Here is a 16,320-nt window from a genome sequence, read left to right on the forward strand (position 1 = left end):
GACAGGGGAAGGCCTGTGAGTGCAGGGGGTTGTGGTGACTAAATGCTGGCACATATGGCGCTGTAGCCGCGTCAGTCCCTGAGCATCCATCTGATCAGCTCCTAGCCTCCCTGCCTGAGATTAAGAAAGTCCTTGTAAACATAGCTTTCCTCAGGCAAGCGACCCCAGGAGGCCAGCTGCTCAGCAGGGCCTGGCAGAAGGGGCACAGGAAGCAAGTGTCCTGGGAGGACAGGCTGTGCCCGGCTGGGGCCCAGCACGGTGCTGGAGCGAGGGTCCTGGTTCCTGAGGGGGAGGAACATAGGAGGAAGGAGCGGAGCCAGCCTACACTCCTCTAGCATGTCCCCAGTCCATTGCCTCCTGCCCCCTTGCTTGGGACCCTAAGGATCAACTCCCCGCCCCCCCGCCACCCCTCCCACCCCAGATAGGTTTCCAATCCCTAGCAAGGACCCCCATCGTTCCACTCATGTTTTGTCCCCAAAGAAGTTTCCTTGGTCTCATGGGTCCGGGCTGAGGCCCCGCTCAGAGGCCACCCACCGCCTCTCCGCCGGCCCAGGGGCTGAGGGTTACCGTTTCTGCCCGTGAACAACCAGAGGAATCGCGGACACTCCACTTCCACCGTCTGTCCGGGCTCGGAGGAGGGCCAGCAGCTCATGTTCTCCCACAGCCGCGGGCAGCCTGTCAAGAAGAGCAGCAGCATCAGACCGGGATGGAGCGGGGCCAAGGGCTACCCCGCTGCCCTGCGTCGTCCCCGACACCCCGGCTGCCTTAGGGACTGCCTTCCTGAGTGCCTTTTCATCGGGGCCCTGGACTCTGCCATAGGTGAGCTCTGTATTGACTACAGAGAAGGAGGGAGGGAGGGAGGGAGGGAGGGAGGATGGGAGTGGGGAGGGAGGCTCATTAGTGCAGGTCTGGCATTCTCTAGAGCAGAGAAATCTCTGGCCCTTGGTTCTCATTAAATGACTCAGTGGCAGTGAGCTTCCATCCTGGCCACCAGTATAACCCTACGGGGAGCTTTAAAAATACACATAACTGGGCCCTACACCACCCATCCTGATTTAATTGGTCTGGGGTGGTCCCAGCCATGATGTTGTGGTCAAGCTTTCCAGGTCGTTCCAAAGTGATGGTGAGGTTGAGAATCGGTACCCGGGGTTCTCAAATTCCAGCTCGCATCGGAATCATCCAGAAGGCTTGTTGCAGCACAGCTAGCTGAGCCCCGCCCCAGAGTCTCGGTGGACCTGGGAATTTGCCTTTCGGACAAGTGCCCAGGTGAGGCTGCTGCTGCTGGCCGGGGACACGCCGAGAGCCACTGCGCGGCCTCCGGAAGCTGCAGCCGTGTGGCCACTGCCTGTGTCGTGGGAATGGTGCTGAAAGACTTCCTTCTCACCGGGCTTCCTTTACGAGGCCCCTCCTGGAAGATGGACCTGGTCCCAAGGCAAGGAGACGCTGAGCGTATGGTGAACAACTACGACACAGCTGTCCTCAGAGACACTGTTTCCTCTGTGACTTGGCTGCCAGGAAGCTCAGAGCCACGTTTGTGGCCCAAATCTGGGAGATGAAGGACTTTGAAAGGAGTCAGAAGATGGCTGGTGTCTTCAATGCAAAATAAGGCACTTCTAAGCCAGCCTTCCGGGTGATTGGATGCTATGGTCTCCCAACTTTTCTTGTCTCCGGGGACTTTTGTTGCCCTTCAGCTACCATGCCACTCTAAGTTGTCGATACCCGATAGCAATGCAAATGATCCTTGTCCACAGGGATGCAATGAGTTTTGTCCAGTCGGGTTTCAACTGGGCAAAATTGTGTTCAGCCAGTTCTGCATCTGTTTGTAAATTCATTTCACCATTCAGCCTTCTGTGTCAGGTGCTTTGAATTTTCCTACAAGCCAGTGGCAACATCGTACTGGTTCTCTCATTAATGAAGTACAATGTTTGCAGGTGTCCACTTTAGATTTGTGAGTTGTGACTGTACTCTCTTTTAAAAGTTATCATTCAACATCACCAGCCACCGATGCTCTCAGCGTTGGCCGCGGGGAAGGTAACGCAGGGAAAGGGCTCCCGGTGCCGGGCTTCTGGGGCCCTGGCCGGTCCCTGAGACCGCAGCATGGCGGCGTTAGGAGGGGCTGGGAATGGGGCTGAGGTGCCTTCATGAGAAGAGTCGGCCCTCATCCAGTTTGGGGAACAGAGCGCAGACCTCTCCACCAGAGCCCAGGACCCCCAGGGAGAGCCCGGTTTCTGGAGTCCCACAGGCCTGGGTTCCATCCTGCCTCACCAACCAGGAGCTTCCCCAGCCCATTTCTCTTCCTTGGGGCAGGGGCATGGGGTGGGTGGGGGATGCCTTCTTCCCAGGTTGTCGAGAAGAAGAGATCAACCCCACACAACGGGTCAGATGAAAGGCAGCCGCCACCGTCCTTCCCAGGCTCCTTCCAGTCTCATTCTGGTACCAGGAGGCACCCGGCTGGCTCTGACCTGCAGGGACTGGGAGGTGGGTGTGGTCTGTAGCCGGAGGGCAAACCCCGGCTTTTGTGAAGAGTCAGAGTCTCTTCTCAGGCATGAATACAACCAAGCCCAAAGCATCAATGTCCTTCGACCAGTGTCTCCTCTAAGTGAAGGTCCCCGAGGCCTGGCCCACGCAGAGGTGCTGATCCTCCAGGATCACGGAGTCTAACTGCAGATCTCTCAGCCGCCCCCAGGAGAGGCTGTAGGGGTGGGCAAACTTTTTGACTCCAGGCCCACAGTGGGTTCTTAAACTGGACCGGAGGGCCGGAACAAAAGCATGGATGGAGTGTTTGTGTGAACTAATATAAATTCAAAGTAAACATCATTACATAAAAGGGTACGGTCTTTTTTTTTTAGTTTTATTCATTTCAAACGGCCTGCGGGCCGTAGTTTGCCCACGGCTGGGCTAGAGGCATTCTGGGACCCGGGTCTGTGTCGCAGCAACTCCCCAGAGATCTGCTGCCTGTGCTCAGCCGGCCTTGCTTTGACAATCCCCCCTCCCCTCCGTGGGACCCCTATTTCTGTGCTCAGATCCACCAGCAAAGTGAGGTAGTGAGACAGGCAGCTTCCCCAGGACCAGGGAGGTCCTGCCCAGGGCAGCTCCACCTGGTGCCTGGGTGCAGGCGGCTCCCTGCACAGGGCGGAGACCCCGTGAGAGCCGAGCCTGTGTGAGGCCCCACTGCTGCAGGCCTGTACCTGCAACGGGCTGGGCACAGAGTAGGCACTGAACACACTTGACTTTAAACTCCATGTTCAGGCCCTGGCCTCCATCCTCTGCCTGCAGCTTTGCTTGGGTTACACCTGGGAGCTCATTCAATCCACGGCAGCGCAGCCACGGGGGTTCCTGGAGTCACCGAGCCAGGAAATGGAGCCCAGGACTGGCTAGCCACCCTGCTTGGCGCCACGGCACAGGCTCTGCCCGCGTGCCGTGTCTCCAGGTGGCACCAATGCTGTTGGGAACCGTCATGCTGCTGGCAAAGTCTAAGCTGACCAGAGGACATGGCAAAGCCCTGGACTCTACCCTATGTCGATCCTGGAAGGTTTTAAGGTCAAAGCTCAGGAAAGGCTTAATTAGAGTTTGCAGCAACGCAATGGCGTGGGGCTGGGGAGGATGCAGGGAGGGGACTGGAGGGTTGGGAAGATGAGGCAGTAGGACCAGCCCCCAGAGGGAGGCGGGGGAGAGGCGGGGAGCGGGAAGGAGGCCCGGCCTAGATCAGGATGCGGGGACAGGTCTCTGGAGGTAAAGCAGCCCCAGGACGACAGCACAGGTTGTGGTCCCGGGAGGGAGGTGTGGGAAGGGAGGGAGAGGCCATGGACAGAGGCAGGGTTGGGTGCGGCTCCCACAGGACAGTCAACGCATCTATGGGACCCAAGAGCCATGTGTCTGTCCTTTGAGGAATGTGGGGGATGAGAGCCCCTTAGATATTCCTGAACCTTCACCCCGCTCTCACAGGCAGCCCAGCTGAGGAGGCGGAGCCCCTCTCCCTCTGGAACTGCCCCAGGACCCCCCACTGGCCCGGCTACTGGCTGCCTCAGCTCCAGCTGTGGACACCACTCACCAGGCCTGGCAGGGGCCCTGGAGCTCACAGGCCCCGGGGCTCTGGCCTCCCCAGATTCCCCTGGGACTGTGACATGGTCCTGGGAGGGCTCTTCACCGATGACCGCGAGTGAAGCCTGGAGGCGGATCCGGGCCCTCACCCCGGCTCCTGCAGAGGCCCTGGGGGATGCAGCCCTCAGCCAGGGCACAGCCTCCCTGCCAGCTCCGCAGCATCGCCTGGATCAGAAGCAGGGGCGCCCTTCCCAGCTGTAGAGAATGCAGGAGCCTCTTCCCTCACTTTGGGAGAAATGGATCCAGGGCTGGGCTGACCAGGTCAGCAGGACACTGGCCCACAGCTCCAGTCCACGAGGCTGGACTACCCATGTCCGGCTGGCCAGACAGATGCAGAGGGTGCCAGGGCCTCTGGCAGGCTTCCTGACCCAGGTCATGCCAGGCTGGGCCCGCAGGGACAGTGGCCTGGTACTGGCAAAAGGCAGGGTAGAAATGGCTGGTGGTGAGAGGTGAGGAAGAAAGGGGGGCAGACTCCCCTTTGGAGTCCCCGGCCAGTGGTTCACTGCCATGCCCCCCACAGCAGCCCTGGAGAGAGAAAAGGGAGGGGAAGGGGCCATCCGGCCTGTTCTGGACACGATCAGACACTGTGGAGCCTGTTGGGGTCAGGCAGGGTCACTGCCCCACAGCAGAGAGGACACAACCAGGCTCCAGGGGTAAAGTGACATGTGCAGGTGACAGAGCTTACAATGGTGCAACTCGGACCCCACCTGCTGGGTTGCCCTTCGTGGCAGCAGACCTGGATGCTAACTCCACACACATGGCTCCTGTCCTGACCACACGACATGCCACACTCGCTCCCAGCTCGGCTTCCCGTCTGGTCACGGACGGTGTGGGTCAGACCCGGCGCCCAGCGTCAGGGACACCTCCTGCGTGGCGAGCACTGTTAGCTGGGACGTGGTAGAACACTTTACTTTTAACAGTGACACATGCTTAGAGAGAATTTTAAATGTGTATCCAAAAGTTATAGAACTAGCATCTCACATTTGTGGTTTTATAGCTACTATTGTTTATGATGAGGTTCAGTTAGTAAAAAGTCATTTGGAGAAAATGGACACTGTTGGTGGGAATGTGAGCTGGTGTAGCCACTGCGGCAAGCAGTATGGAGGCTCCTCAAAAAATTAATTGTGGAACTATCGTACCATCCAACAATTCCACTTCCGGGTGTTTATCTAAAGGAAAGAAGTAAGTACCTTAAAGATATAGCTGTAGCCCCCGCATTCCCTGCAGCGTGTTCACAATGTCCAAGATGGGAAAACAACCTACTGTCCATGGAAGGACGAACGGGTAGAGAAAATCACAGTAAATACTACTCAGCCTTAAAGGGAGGGAAATCCAGCCCCTTGTGATAGCATGGGTGAACCTGGAGGACATTACGCTAAATGAAATAGGCCCAACACAGAAAGACAAATACCACGCGACCTCACTCATCTGTGGAGCCCAAAGACGGCAGAGTCATAGACCAGAGAGTAGAAGGGTGGTTGGGGCTGGGTGGGAGAAATGGGGGGAGCTGGGGCAAAGGCCAAGCTGCGGGTACTAGGATGAGTCAGTCTAAGATCTCATGTGCAGCGCGATGCGGGGAAAGTCCATTGTTTTAAAGGGAAAATTACTAAGGAAATCCCAGCACAGGTGGTGCGGCTGCAGCTGGGCGGGGGGCAGGGGGAGGGGGTTAAGGTGTGTGGTGGGGGGGGCAGGGAGCTCTGTGCACCTCCGGCTGCTTGCAGGAACGGCCTTAGCTCTAGGGTGTGAGGGAGGGTCTCAGGCCCCATCCCCACCAGCTCCTGCTCTGGGCTGGGGAGGGCGGAGGGCGTCCTGTCCTAGTCTCCCCGGGAGCTCTGGAAGGAAGGGACAATGTGAAGGATTCAGGCCACTGTGGGGTCCTGGTAGTTTTAGGAACACAGTGGCAAAGCAGGACGCCCGAGTTGGGGGTGAGGGCAATCTGATGGGAGAGCTTTAAACAGGGCCACTGCTACTGAGCCACTAGGAGGGCTCACTTCCTCTGGGAGGCAGGGTGTGAGGGCACGCCTCCTTCCCCTCCCCAACCCCCTCAGCTTCCCTGCCATTTCTAATGGTCACCTGTCGTCATGCCTGCCTGGCTGGAGGGGATGGGATGAATGGCTGGGGAAGTCTAAGTGGGGACACCAGAAAAGATGGCATCGGACCACAAATGCCATCTGCGAGAGAAGCGGTGCCTGCGGAGTGCCCGCCTGAGTGGTCAGCATGGGATACTGGCTTGAGGTAGGTGGTGTGGTGGAGCTAGGGTGAGCTTTGGACCCCAATCCACCTAGGCCTTGCCCCTTAACCCCTTCAGCCTCAGTTTCCTCGTCTATAAAATGGGCATAGTAATACCCCAGGATTTTAGTGAGAATTAAGTGATTTGTGTGTGCAGTGCAATATTTTTCAATATATTAACCTTTGTTCCTTTTTTGTCTCATGGTATTTCTTCCCCTTTCTCTCTCTTCCTCCTCAGATTATTGGCTCATGGGCTCTGCAGGACAGCAGGAAAACCTACAGTCTTCCTGACTGCAACCCCAAAGGGCCGGGCGGGGAGATGAAAGGAATGCTGGTGTAAGGAATGCTTGGGAGGAAACAAAAGGAGCAAGACTTAGACTGGGGAGACAGGGAACGGAAGTGATGAGCAGGACATAGAAGGTTCCAGAAAGAGGCTGAGCGCCCTGGTGCCTGCCCACCTGCAGGAGTAGTTGAGAGGCAAGATGGCTGTGAGTCACATCCAGATGAGCGGCACATGGGCAGCTGCAGAGCCCACGCCTCCCGAGAAGCCCAGGTGGGGCCGGGCCTGGGGCAGGCTGTCAGCCACCACTCGGCTCCTCAGACATGTGCCACGTGGATCTCGGTGGGGAAGGTTCCTGCCATCCCAGGAGAATGGGGCCAGAATTAAAGTTATAGGAAACGGAGAACGTTCTATTTTTTTATGGACAAAAACTGTTTATGGAGTTTATGGACAAGAACTGTTTCCTTCATACATGTGAAGCCCCTGGCACTGGGCCAGGCCCAGAGAACACTGGGTCCCTCTGTCCTGCCACCGTCCTGAGAAAAAGAGGTGGCCCCAGAAGCAGGGCTGGCCGTGGGCAGGGGCTGGGACAGGGCAAAGGCCAGTGCCAGTCTCTCGATGCCCCCAGCCGGGAGCCCCACATGCACTGCAAGCCTGCCCTGTGTTCTCCACGGCGGGCTCCGTCTACAGTCCTTGGTTTATTTATAAACAAGCTCGGATGGCCTGACCATCATCTGGACTATTTCAGGAGCAATGTGTCAGGCCGCAGTGACGCAGCGAGGTGGGGCCAGAATCTGCCCCTGTCGGTGTTAACGCTATCCCCTGCCTGGAGCTGCCATATCCACCTTCTAGCACCTTCAGGACCCCCTCGCCCCCACACACCCTTTCTCTCCCGGGGACCCACGGCAGTTCAGGAGGCGCTCCTGCTCCTGCACAGCCCTGGTTTCTCGCTTCTTGTCTCCCCTCACCCTTCTCAGAGCCCACAGCCCGTCCCTACACATCCAAGGAGCAGCCTGGGGGTTTCCTGGGCACTTAAGAGCAAAGCACAGGAGGAACGGTATTGCGGGGGGCGGGCGGGGCCGGGGGGTTGTGCTTCCCTTTAAACCAAGAAGCACAGCCGAAAGGGTCACGGAATGAGGAGGCTGGGAAAGGCTTGCGGTGGTGAATGGAGGCTGCACTAAATGAGATAAAGGACCTTCCAACCGGAGGCCGAGGCTGGTTCTGGGGTCGCCCACGAATCTCCCTCCAGGAGGCCAGCTCCAGGTGAGGCGGGGAGCTCTGAACACGTGTGTGGAGCCCTTCCCGCCAGGATCTGCACACACTGCTCCCGGCCCCACACCTCCTCCTCTGGCCCGAGAACTCGTCCTCACCGGACCTAAGCTCTGAGCCTCGTGTACCTGTCACACCAATGACAGATTAATTGGTATCGACAGTCCCTTCTTTTTCTGAAGCAAATCCCTTCTTGGGAGGGTAAGGCCGTCTCAGTCTGGACTGTAAACTAGAAAATCCTCAGGATTCAGAGCCAAAAGATTTGGGCTGAGAGTCCTGTTTCAGCTCTGAGTGCTCCCGGGCCTCTCAGAGCCTCCATCCTCATCTGTGAAATGGGGATAGTGGTACTGACTGCGCAGCTTGGTCTGAGGAGTAAACAAGAAAAGGTCTAAAATGTTATACAAACATAAGTTACTTGTTTCTGAAGAAGGAGCCAAGATCAGCTGTGCCAAGGAAAGGGTGGAGAGTGCGCTGAGGGCAGGTCAGGGGATGTCCCGGGGCAGGGGGAAGGGTTTGGCTGCACAAAGACACCAGGAGCCAGAAGAAGAGTCGAGAAAAGAACCCGGGAATGTTTGTTACAGAAAAGTGCATTTAAAGCTAGCACGTATGAAATACTGAAACATGCTACAACGTGGACGAACCTCAAAAACAGTATGCTCGTGGAAGGAGGCAGACACAACAGGTCAAATACTGTAGGACCCGCCTATATGAAATGCCCGGAGTTAGCAAATGCATAGAGAGAGAACGTGGATTAGTGGTTATCAGGGCCAGGGGCGAGGGGAGGGTGAGGAGTGATTACTTCGCGGGTATGGGGTTTTATTTTGGGGTGATGAAAAGTTTTGGAACTAGATAAGGTGGTAGCTACATGGTATTGTGAATATTAACTCCAACATTATTATTTTTTTTTGTCTAAAGGTGTATGTATTTAGCACTATTACACCAGAACATATACAGAATATTGAGACAATTATACAAATGTGTTAGACCTCCAGAATAGGATATTTTAACAGATCCTCTTCTCGGTTAATGAAACATACCACCTAATAATACTTGTAAGTATGCAACTGATATCAAAACCTAAGTAATACTTGTTTTTTAAGAAAAAATGTAGAGCCCAGCTGGCGTGGCGCAGTGGTTAAGCGTCAACCTATAAACCAGGAGGTCAGGGTTCAATTCCCGGTCAGAGCACACACCCGGGTAGTGGGCTCGATCCCCAGTGAGGGGTGTGCAGGAGGCAGCTGATCAATGATTCTCTCTCATCATTGATGTTTCTGTTTCTCTCTCCCTCTTCCTTCCTCTCTGAAATCCATAAAAATATTCTTTTTAAAAAAGAAACAATGTAGAAAACGTCATTTGACCATAAATGAAAATTGCTTAAATCGCATTCATAAAATGAAAGAATTAAACACTGGTTAATCACATGTAAAAATTGAAAGTAATGAAACATACTGGGTTTAATATTTACAATTAACTAAATGCCTTTAATTGCTCACTCTAAATGTATGTGAATTTTACCTCAAGAGAAAAAGTCTCCCTCCCCAAAAAAATAGCCAGCCATTCCTTCCTGCCCATGGTCCTTGGGAGTGGACAACCAGCTGGCAGAGGCAAAAACAAAAGGGGATGCACGTCCCCATCTTAAAGGCGAGGACACGAAGGCCCAAGGAGGATCGTGTCTTGCTCAAGGTCACAGGCCTCTACGTGACAGCCATCCACACACCCAGATCTGTCTGACTGCCAAGCCCACATCTGTCCTGCCACCACACCGTCTCTCTGGAACATTCTTCCCTCTGGAGAGCCAAAGGCTTCCTGCCAGCCAGCTCTGAGGGGCATCGGCTTCTGTAAACAGAGCAATAAATAGCTCGGAGAGCAGGCCGTGCGGCTAGCAGGGTGACCCTGAAACATTCCCACAGAACGCTGCGAAGGCCTTGGCCGCGGAACCCGGAATAGCCAGAGAGTTAATTTTTTATTTGTGATAAGTTGCTGAGCTTGGTGACAGTTCCATGAGTGGCATTTCCTGTGACTCGTCTGGTGTTCAAACATTAACTTCCTCCCCAGAGAGGACCAGGAGTTTAACCATTAACCCCGTGCCCCAAGGAAGAGGCCACCAGCCCTCTCCGCCGTGGGCAGACCTTGCTGAGGACGGCGGTCCTGTGGGCTGGGCAGCGGTGGCCCTGGACTCCAGGGGTCCTGCTCCTTGGGGGCTGCTGGGCTGCCACCAGCTGGGTTCTGATATGGACACGGTGGGCATGCCCTCCCCACGGCTCTGCCCCTTTGTCAGTGCTCTGCTCCCTTTTGTCTCTGGAATTTCCCCTCACATCTGTTCTAACTCCACGCTGGGTGCTTGGCTCTGCCCCCCAACTTCTCAGCAGAGCAGCCTGAAGCCTTTCCCAGCGGCCGGACATCCTCTGCCTCGGGGACTTGTGAACCAGGTTTTCAAAGCAACAGACCCCTATCCTAGACGAAAATTGCAAAGGCCAACATGCCAAGCACGTCCAAGTGGCCTGAGCCAGGTGCGGCGGGTGGGGCCAGCCTGGCCACCCTGCCACCCACAGTCTCAAACCTTGCAAGTCCAGCACAGCCGTTTTCTCACACGAGGAGAGGGAAATCCAGATGAGAGGGGTGTGGTCAGGGCCTTACCCACATCTCCCCATACATAGTTATTACAATATTACTGATTATATTCCCTATACTGATTTGTAACTATCAACTTGTACTTCTTTTTTTAAAATATATTTTTATTGATTTCAGAGAAGAAGGGAGAGGGAGAGAGAGAGAGAGAGAGAGAGAGAGAGAAAGAGAGAGAAACATCAATGATGAAAGAGAATCATTGTTCGGCTGCCTCCTGCACACCCCTACTGGGGATCGAAACTGCAACCCAGGCATGTGCCCTTGACTGAAATTGAACCCAGAAACCTTCAGTCTATAGGCCAGTGTTCTATCCACTGAGCCAAACTAGCTGGGGCTCAACTTGTACTTCTTAATTCTTTCACCTTTTTCACCCACTCCCCAACCTCTCTCACATCTGACAACCATCAAAATGTTCTCTGTGTCTATAAGTTTGCTTCCATTTTGTTTGTTTATTTTGTTGTTTAGATTCCACATATACGCGAAATCATCTGGCATCTGTCTTTCTGTCTGACTTATTTCACTTAGAACAATACCCTCTAGGTCCTTCCATGGTATTGCAGATGGCATGATTTCATTCTTTTTTATGGTTGAATCATATTCCATTGTATATATCACCACTTCTTTATCCATTCATCTATGATGGACACTTGGGTTACTCACATATCTTAGTTACTGTAAATAATGCTGCAATGAACATATGGATGTATATCTTTTTTATTTAGTGTTTTGGGTTTCTTCGGGAAAATACCCAGAAGTGGAGTTGCTAGATCCTTTTTGTCTCTTGTTATAGCTTTTGTTTTAAAGTCTATTTTGTCTGGTATAAGTATTGCTACCCCAGCTTTTGTGTTTGTTTCCATTTTCATGAAATACATTTTTTCCATCCCATTATTTTTAGCCTGTGTGTGTCTTTCAATCTGAATTGAGTCTCTTATAGACAGCATATGTATTGGTCTTGTTTTCTTATCCATTCAGCCACCCCATGTCTTTTGTTGGAGCTTTTAATTTATTTACATTTAAAATAATTATTGATAGATATTTAGTCATTGCCAAATTACTATTTTTATTTTTTTATCCTTCTTCTTCTTCTCCTTCTTCTTCTTCTTCTTCTAGAAGTACCTTTAACATTTTATGTAATATTGGTTTGATGGTGATGAACTCCTTTAGCTTTTTCTTGTCTGGGAAGCTCTTTATCTGTCCTTTAATTCTGAATGATAGCCTTGCTAGGTAGAAGAATCTTAGCTGTAGGTCCTTGCTTTCCATCACTGAATATTTCTTGCCACTCTCTTCTGGTCTGTTGAAAAATCAGCTGACAGTCTTATGGGAGCTCCCTTGCAGGTATCTCTTTCTCTTGCTGCTTTTAAGATTCTCTCTTAGTCTTTAACCTTTGGCATTTTGATTATTGTGTGTCTTGTTGTGGGCCTCCTTGGGTTCATATTGTTTGGGACTCTCTGCGTTCCTGGACTTGTATGTCTATTTCCTTCTTCAGGTTAGGGAAGTTCTCTGTTATTATTTTTTCAAATAAGTTTTCAATTCCTTGTTCTTTCTCTTCTCCTTCTGGTACCCCTATGATACGAATATTGGTACACTTCATGTTTTCCCAGAGGCTCCTTAAACTATCCTTATTTTTAAAAATTCCTTTCTCTTTTTGCTGCTCTGTTTGGATGCTTTCTTATCTTCCAAATCACTGATTTAATCCTTTGAGTCATTTAATCTACTACCCAATAAATTTCCTCTAATGTACCAGTATTCTTCATTTCAGTTATTATATTCATTTCTTACCCTTCTTTATGTTTTCTATCTCCATTTTTACGTTTTCTATCTCTTTGTTGAAGTTCTCACTAAGATCATTGAGTATCCTTATAACTAGTGTTTTGATCTCTGCATCTGGTAGATTGCTGGTCTCCACTTTGTTTTGTTCTTTTTCTGGAGTTTTATTCTGTTCTTACATTGGGGACATATATTTTTGTCTCCTTATTATGGCCTTCACTGTCTGTTTCTATGAATTAGGTCTTGTAGAGTGGTTTTATGTAGTAAGCATCCTATGGGGATCAGTGGTACAGTCGCACTGAACTAGGTGCTCCAGGTATGTCCCTTGTTTGGGTAGTGTGTGCTTTCCTGTTGTAGGTCAGCCTTGAGTGCTGTTGGCACTTCAGTGGGAGGGATTTACTCTCAGGCTGATTGGTTATGAGAACTGGTCATGACTACAGCTGTTATGCAGAGGCTGACCCTACAGAGCAGGATTCCCTTTATCAAGACTCTGGTGGCTGCCAAGTTTGTCCTGTGGGTGTGTGGTTTGTGGAGGTGGTTGGGTGGTGCTCTAGAGCTGGCCACCAGATATGTTGCTTCTTGAGCCTTGTGGGAGCTGCAGGACAAGATCATCCATGGCCCAGGGCCACTCAGTCTGAGCTACAAAGTGATCTGCAGATATTTGCCACTTGTGCTGGGCTTGGAGGTGCCTGGGAAAAGCTAAGCTGTGAATTGAGGCTGGCTGCTGCTAGTGCCAGGCTCAAGGCCACTTAGCAAGAGGTAGAGGGCATGCCAAGGCCAGGTTCTGCTTATTTAGAGTTTGTGAACTTTTGAGAGATTTTAGGAAAGTCTGCAGCATGAGCCAAGACAGGCCATTTATAAAGAAGTCACTGGAAGTGGCCTGGGTGGGCCTACAAAATAGGTGAGGCAGGGTCTCAGGGAATCTCCAGGGTGGGGTGAACAGTGTTAGCCAGGTTGATGGAGACTCAGATATGGCACCTGCTTGTACTACAGGGTGTGGGCTCAGCAAAGGAACAATGGCCTCTGCCATCTGGGAGAAAGCTGCCCCTCAGCTCGTACCCTCATGCCAGACACTCCAGTTCTTCATGGTATATCATTGGCACCTTTGAGTTGCTGCCCCAGCACTGGAACTCAGAGAGAGTGAATCCTAGGATCCATGTGTGGGCCCTTTAAGAGGAATGTCTGGGACTCCAGCCAGAAGTTACGGGAACTTCTCTTCCCAGCACTGGAACCCTGGGCTGGGGAATCTGTTGTGGGGCTGGGACACCTGGCTCCTCAGGGTGACCTTCAAAACTGAGATATCCCTCCACATTTTTATCCACCACACATGCATGTGGGACCAGCCCATTCTGCGTCTCCACCCCTCTGGCCAGCCTTAACATGGCTTCTTCTGTACATCCTTACTTTCGGCATTGCTGTTCAGCTAGGCTTCAGGGGGTTCTGCATGAGGGTTTTTTGTAGTTTAGTTATAATTCTGATGTGGTTGTGGAAGGAGGTGAGTATAGAGTTTACCTATGCTGCTATCAAGCTTTCTAGAAGCCAAGCTACCCATATTTGAATCCTTCTCTCAGCGCCTGTTTCTGGGCAATTCAAAGGAATACAGTCTTTCTAGTCCCAGTGACCATTACATATTGTGTAGACCTCACAGTGGGTCTCTGATTTTACTCCAGTGCACCTTCCACATCACTCCCCTTTAAGACTTGCCAGGTCTTTCCATTGCTCTTAGGATCAGGATAAAAGTCCTCCACATGTTCAGTGAGGTCCTCTGTGCTGTGGTCCTGCCGCCTTTTGAGCTCACATCCCCAGGCTGTGTGCCAATGTCTACCTCACCAGAGTTACAGTGGCTGAGGCAGAGATGGTCCCTTGCTCATTCTCCTTTCTCACTAAAAGAACAAGACCTTCTTCAAGGTGGCCACATGCACAGCTAACAATGTCAGTCTCCAGCCTCTGTTGCATAAAGAGGTGGCCATGTAGTCCAGTTCTGGCTGATGAAGCATAAACAAAAGCCACCTGGAGAGCTTTAGAAAAGTTTGACTTCCAGTATATCTCACCTTTCCTTCTTGTACCTTCTTCTTCCTGTCAGAAAAAACAGGTGCTCTCCTCTCCTCTTTGGCGGTATAGCAGCCATCATCTGACCATTAAGCAAATGCCACACGTGAAGCAGAAGGACAGAAGGAATCTGGAATCTGATGACATCCTGGAACTTTGCACCAGTTCTGGATTTTTGTAAAGTACAAAAAATCAGCTCCTGTTTGATAAAGCTAATCTGTCACAGGCAGTAAATACATTCCTAAGTGATAAGAGCTAAGTCTATGTTCCTTTTTTCTCACCATTGTATCCTTTATTCTCACCATACTTACCTCATAAAAGTAAGTACTAAATATATTTTGAATGAATGCTTTTAATTTCACACTAGCCCCATAAAATAGATGAGATCCAGACACATCAAGTAACTTGTTCAAGATCACACAGCCTGTATAATTTAAAGGGCTGAACCCCTTCTCTACCCTCCTCATCCTCTTTCTTTTTAAAAATGGGGTAAAATTCACATAAGAGATCAAAGCTCTTTCTCCCTTCCAGCCCACAACACATTTCCGGTCAGGCAGTAGTCTTCACCTGAGCTGCTGAAGCAGGGCAGCAGGTAGAGGACAAGGCTCTGCAGAGGCAGGTGAAAGGAGGGAGGCAGAGTGGCACAGTGGGCATAGTGACCAAGTTCTTGGAAGTGTTGGCACAGTGCCGTGGTTGGAGCCAGGGAAGGAGTCATGAGGCTGGCCGTGGTGGACAATGGGAAACCCGACAACCAACAGCTCAAGAATTTGAAGAACAAAGGTCATGACTTGGAGAGAAGAGTATTGCAAAAAAGATATGTGTGGCCTATATACCAACAAACTGGACAACCTAGACGAAATAGATAAATTTCTAGAAACACACAATTTACCAAGATGGAAGCATGAACAAATAGAAAATTTGAGCAGACTGCTAATCAGTAAGGAAGTTGAATCTGTAACAACAAAAATCTTCCAACAAAGAAAAGCCCAGATGACTTCACTAATGAACTCTACCAAACATTTAAATAAGAATTAGCAGCACTAATCCTCCTCAAACTCTTCCAAAAAACCTGAAAAGGAGATAACACTCTCAGAATCACTCTATGAGACCAGCATTACTCTATACCAAAGCCACACAGAGTCTACAAGAAAACTACAGACCAATATCACTGATAAACATTGATACAAAAATCCTCAACAAAATACTAGAAAACTGAATTGAATTGAAAAGTATTCCTGCAATGTGAGAGTGATTCAGCATATGAAAATCATTCAATGTAATGCACCATATTAACAGAATGAAAGACAAAAATCACATGATCACCTCAGATGCAGAGAAAGCATTTGACAAGATTCAATACCTTTTCATGATAAAAAGAAAAAACAAACAAAACTGAAGCTAGGAATAGGCCACATATGAAAAGCCCAGAGCAAACAGCATACTCAGTGGTAAAAGACTGAAAGCTTTTCCTGTAAGACCAAGAACAAGACAAGAATGCCTGCTTTGGGCATTTGTTTTCTGGAAGTACTGGAAGTACTAGCTATAGCAATTAGGCAAGAAGAAGAAATAAAAGGCATCTGATTTGGAAGGGAAGAAGTAAAATTACCTCTGTTTGCAGATGACATGATCTTATATGTAGAAAACCCTCAATATTCTACAAAAGAAACTGTTAGAACTAATACATGGATTCGGCGAAGTTGCAGGATAGATATCAAATCAACATACAAAAATCAGTTGCATTTCTATACACTAATGAGAAACAACCTGAAAAGGAAATTAAAAAACAGATTCGAGGAGCCAACTCACCTCCACCCCCAATGGCTCCGGTGGCCAGGGAGTTGTGCAGTGACTCCCACACTCCAGCAAACAAAGAGCTGCAAGCAGCGTGGAGTGTGCAGATCGTGGTCTGCAGCCTGCACACTGCCTAGGCAGTGCCCACTGCTTCTGCCCCCCAGCCCTGGGGCCTGAGGGCAAGCACCATCTGGATGCTGTCCAGC

At 50.9% G+C, this 16,320-nt stretch overlaps 1 protein-coding gene across 1 annotated transcript in view; it reads right to left on the minus strand.

The window, feature by feature from the left end:
• The window catches only part of SCTR (secretin receptor), a 71,100-nt gene that overhangs the window by 35,232 nt on the left and 19,548 nt on the right, over positions 1 to 16,320 (minus strand). The window contains exon 3 of the mRNA XM_006769684.1: positions 568 to 675. Within this exon, the coding sequence (XP_006769747.1) occupies positions 568 to 675 (108 nt within the window). The remainder of the gene's footprint in view (positions 1 to 567; positions 676 to 16,320) is intronic.

The sequence above is a fragment of the Myotis davidii genome, unplaced genomic scaffold, assembly GCF_000327345.1.
Source record: "Myotis davidii unplaced genomic scaffold, ASM32734v1 scaffold3, whole genome shotgun sequence".
Classification (NCBI taxonomy): Eukaryota; Metazoa; Chordata; class Mammalia; order Chiroptera; family Vespertilionidae; genus Myotis; species Myotis davidii.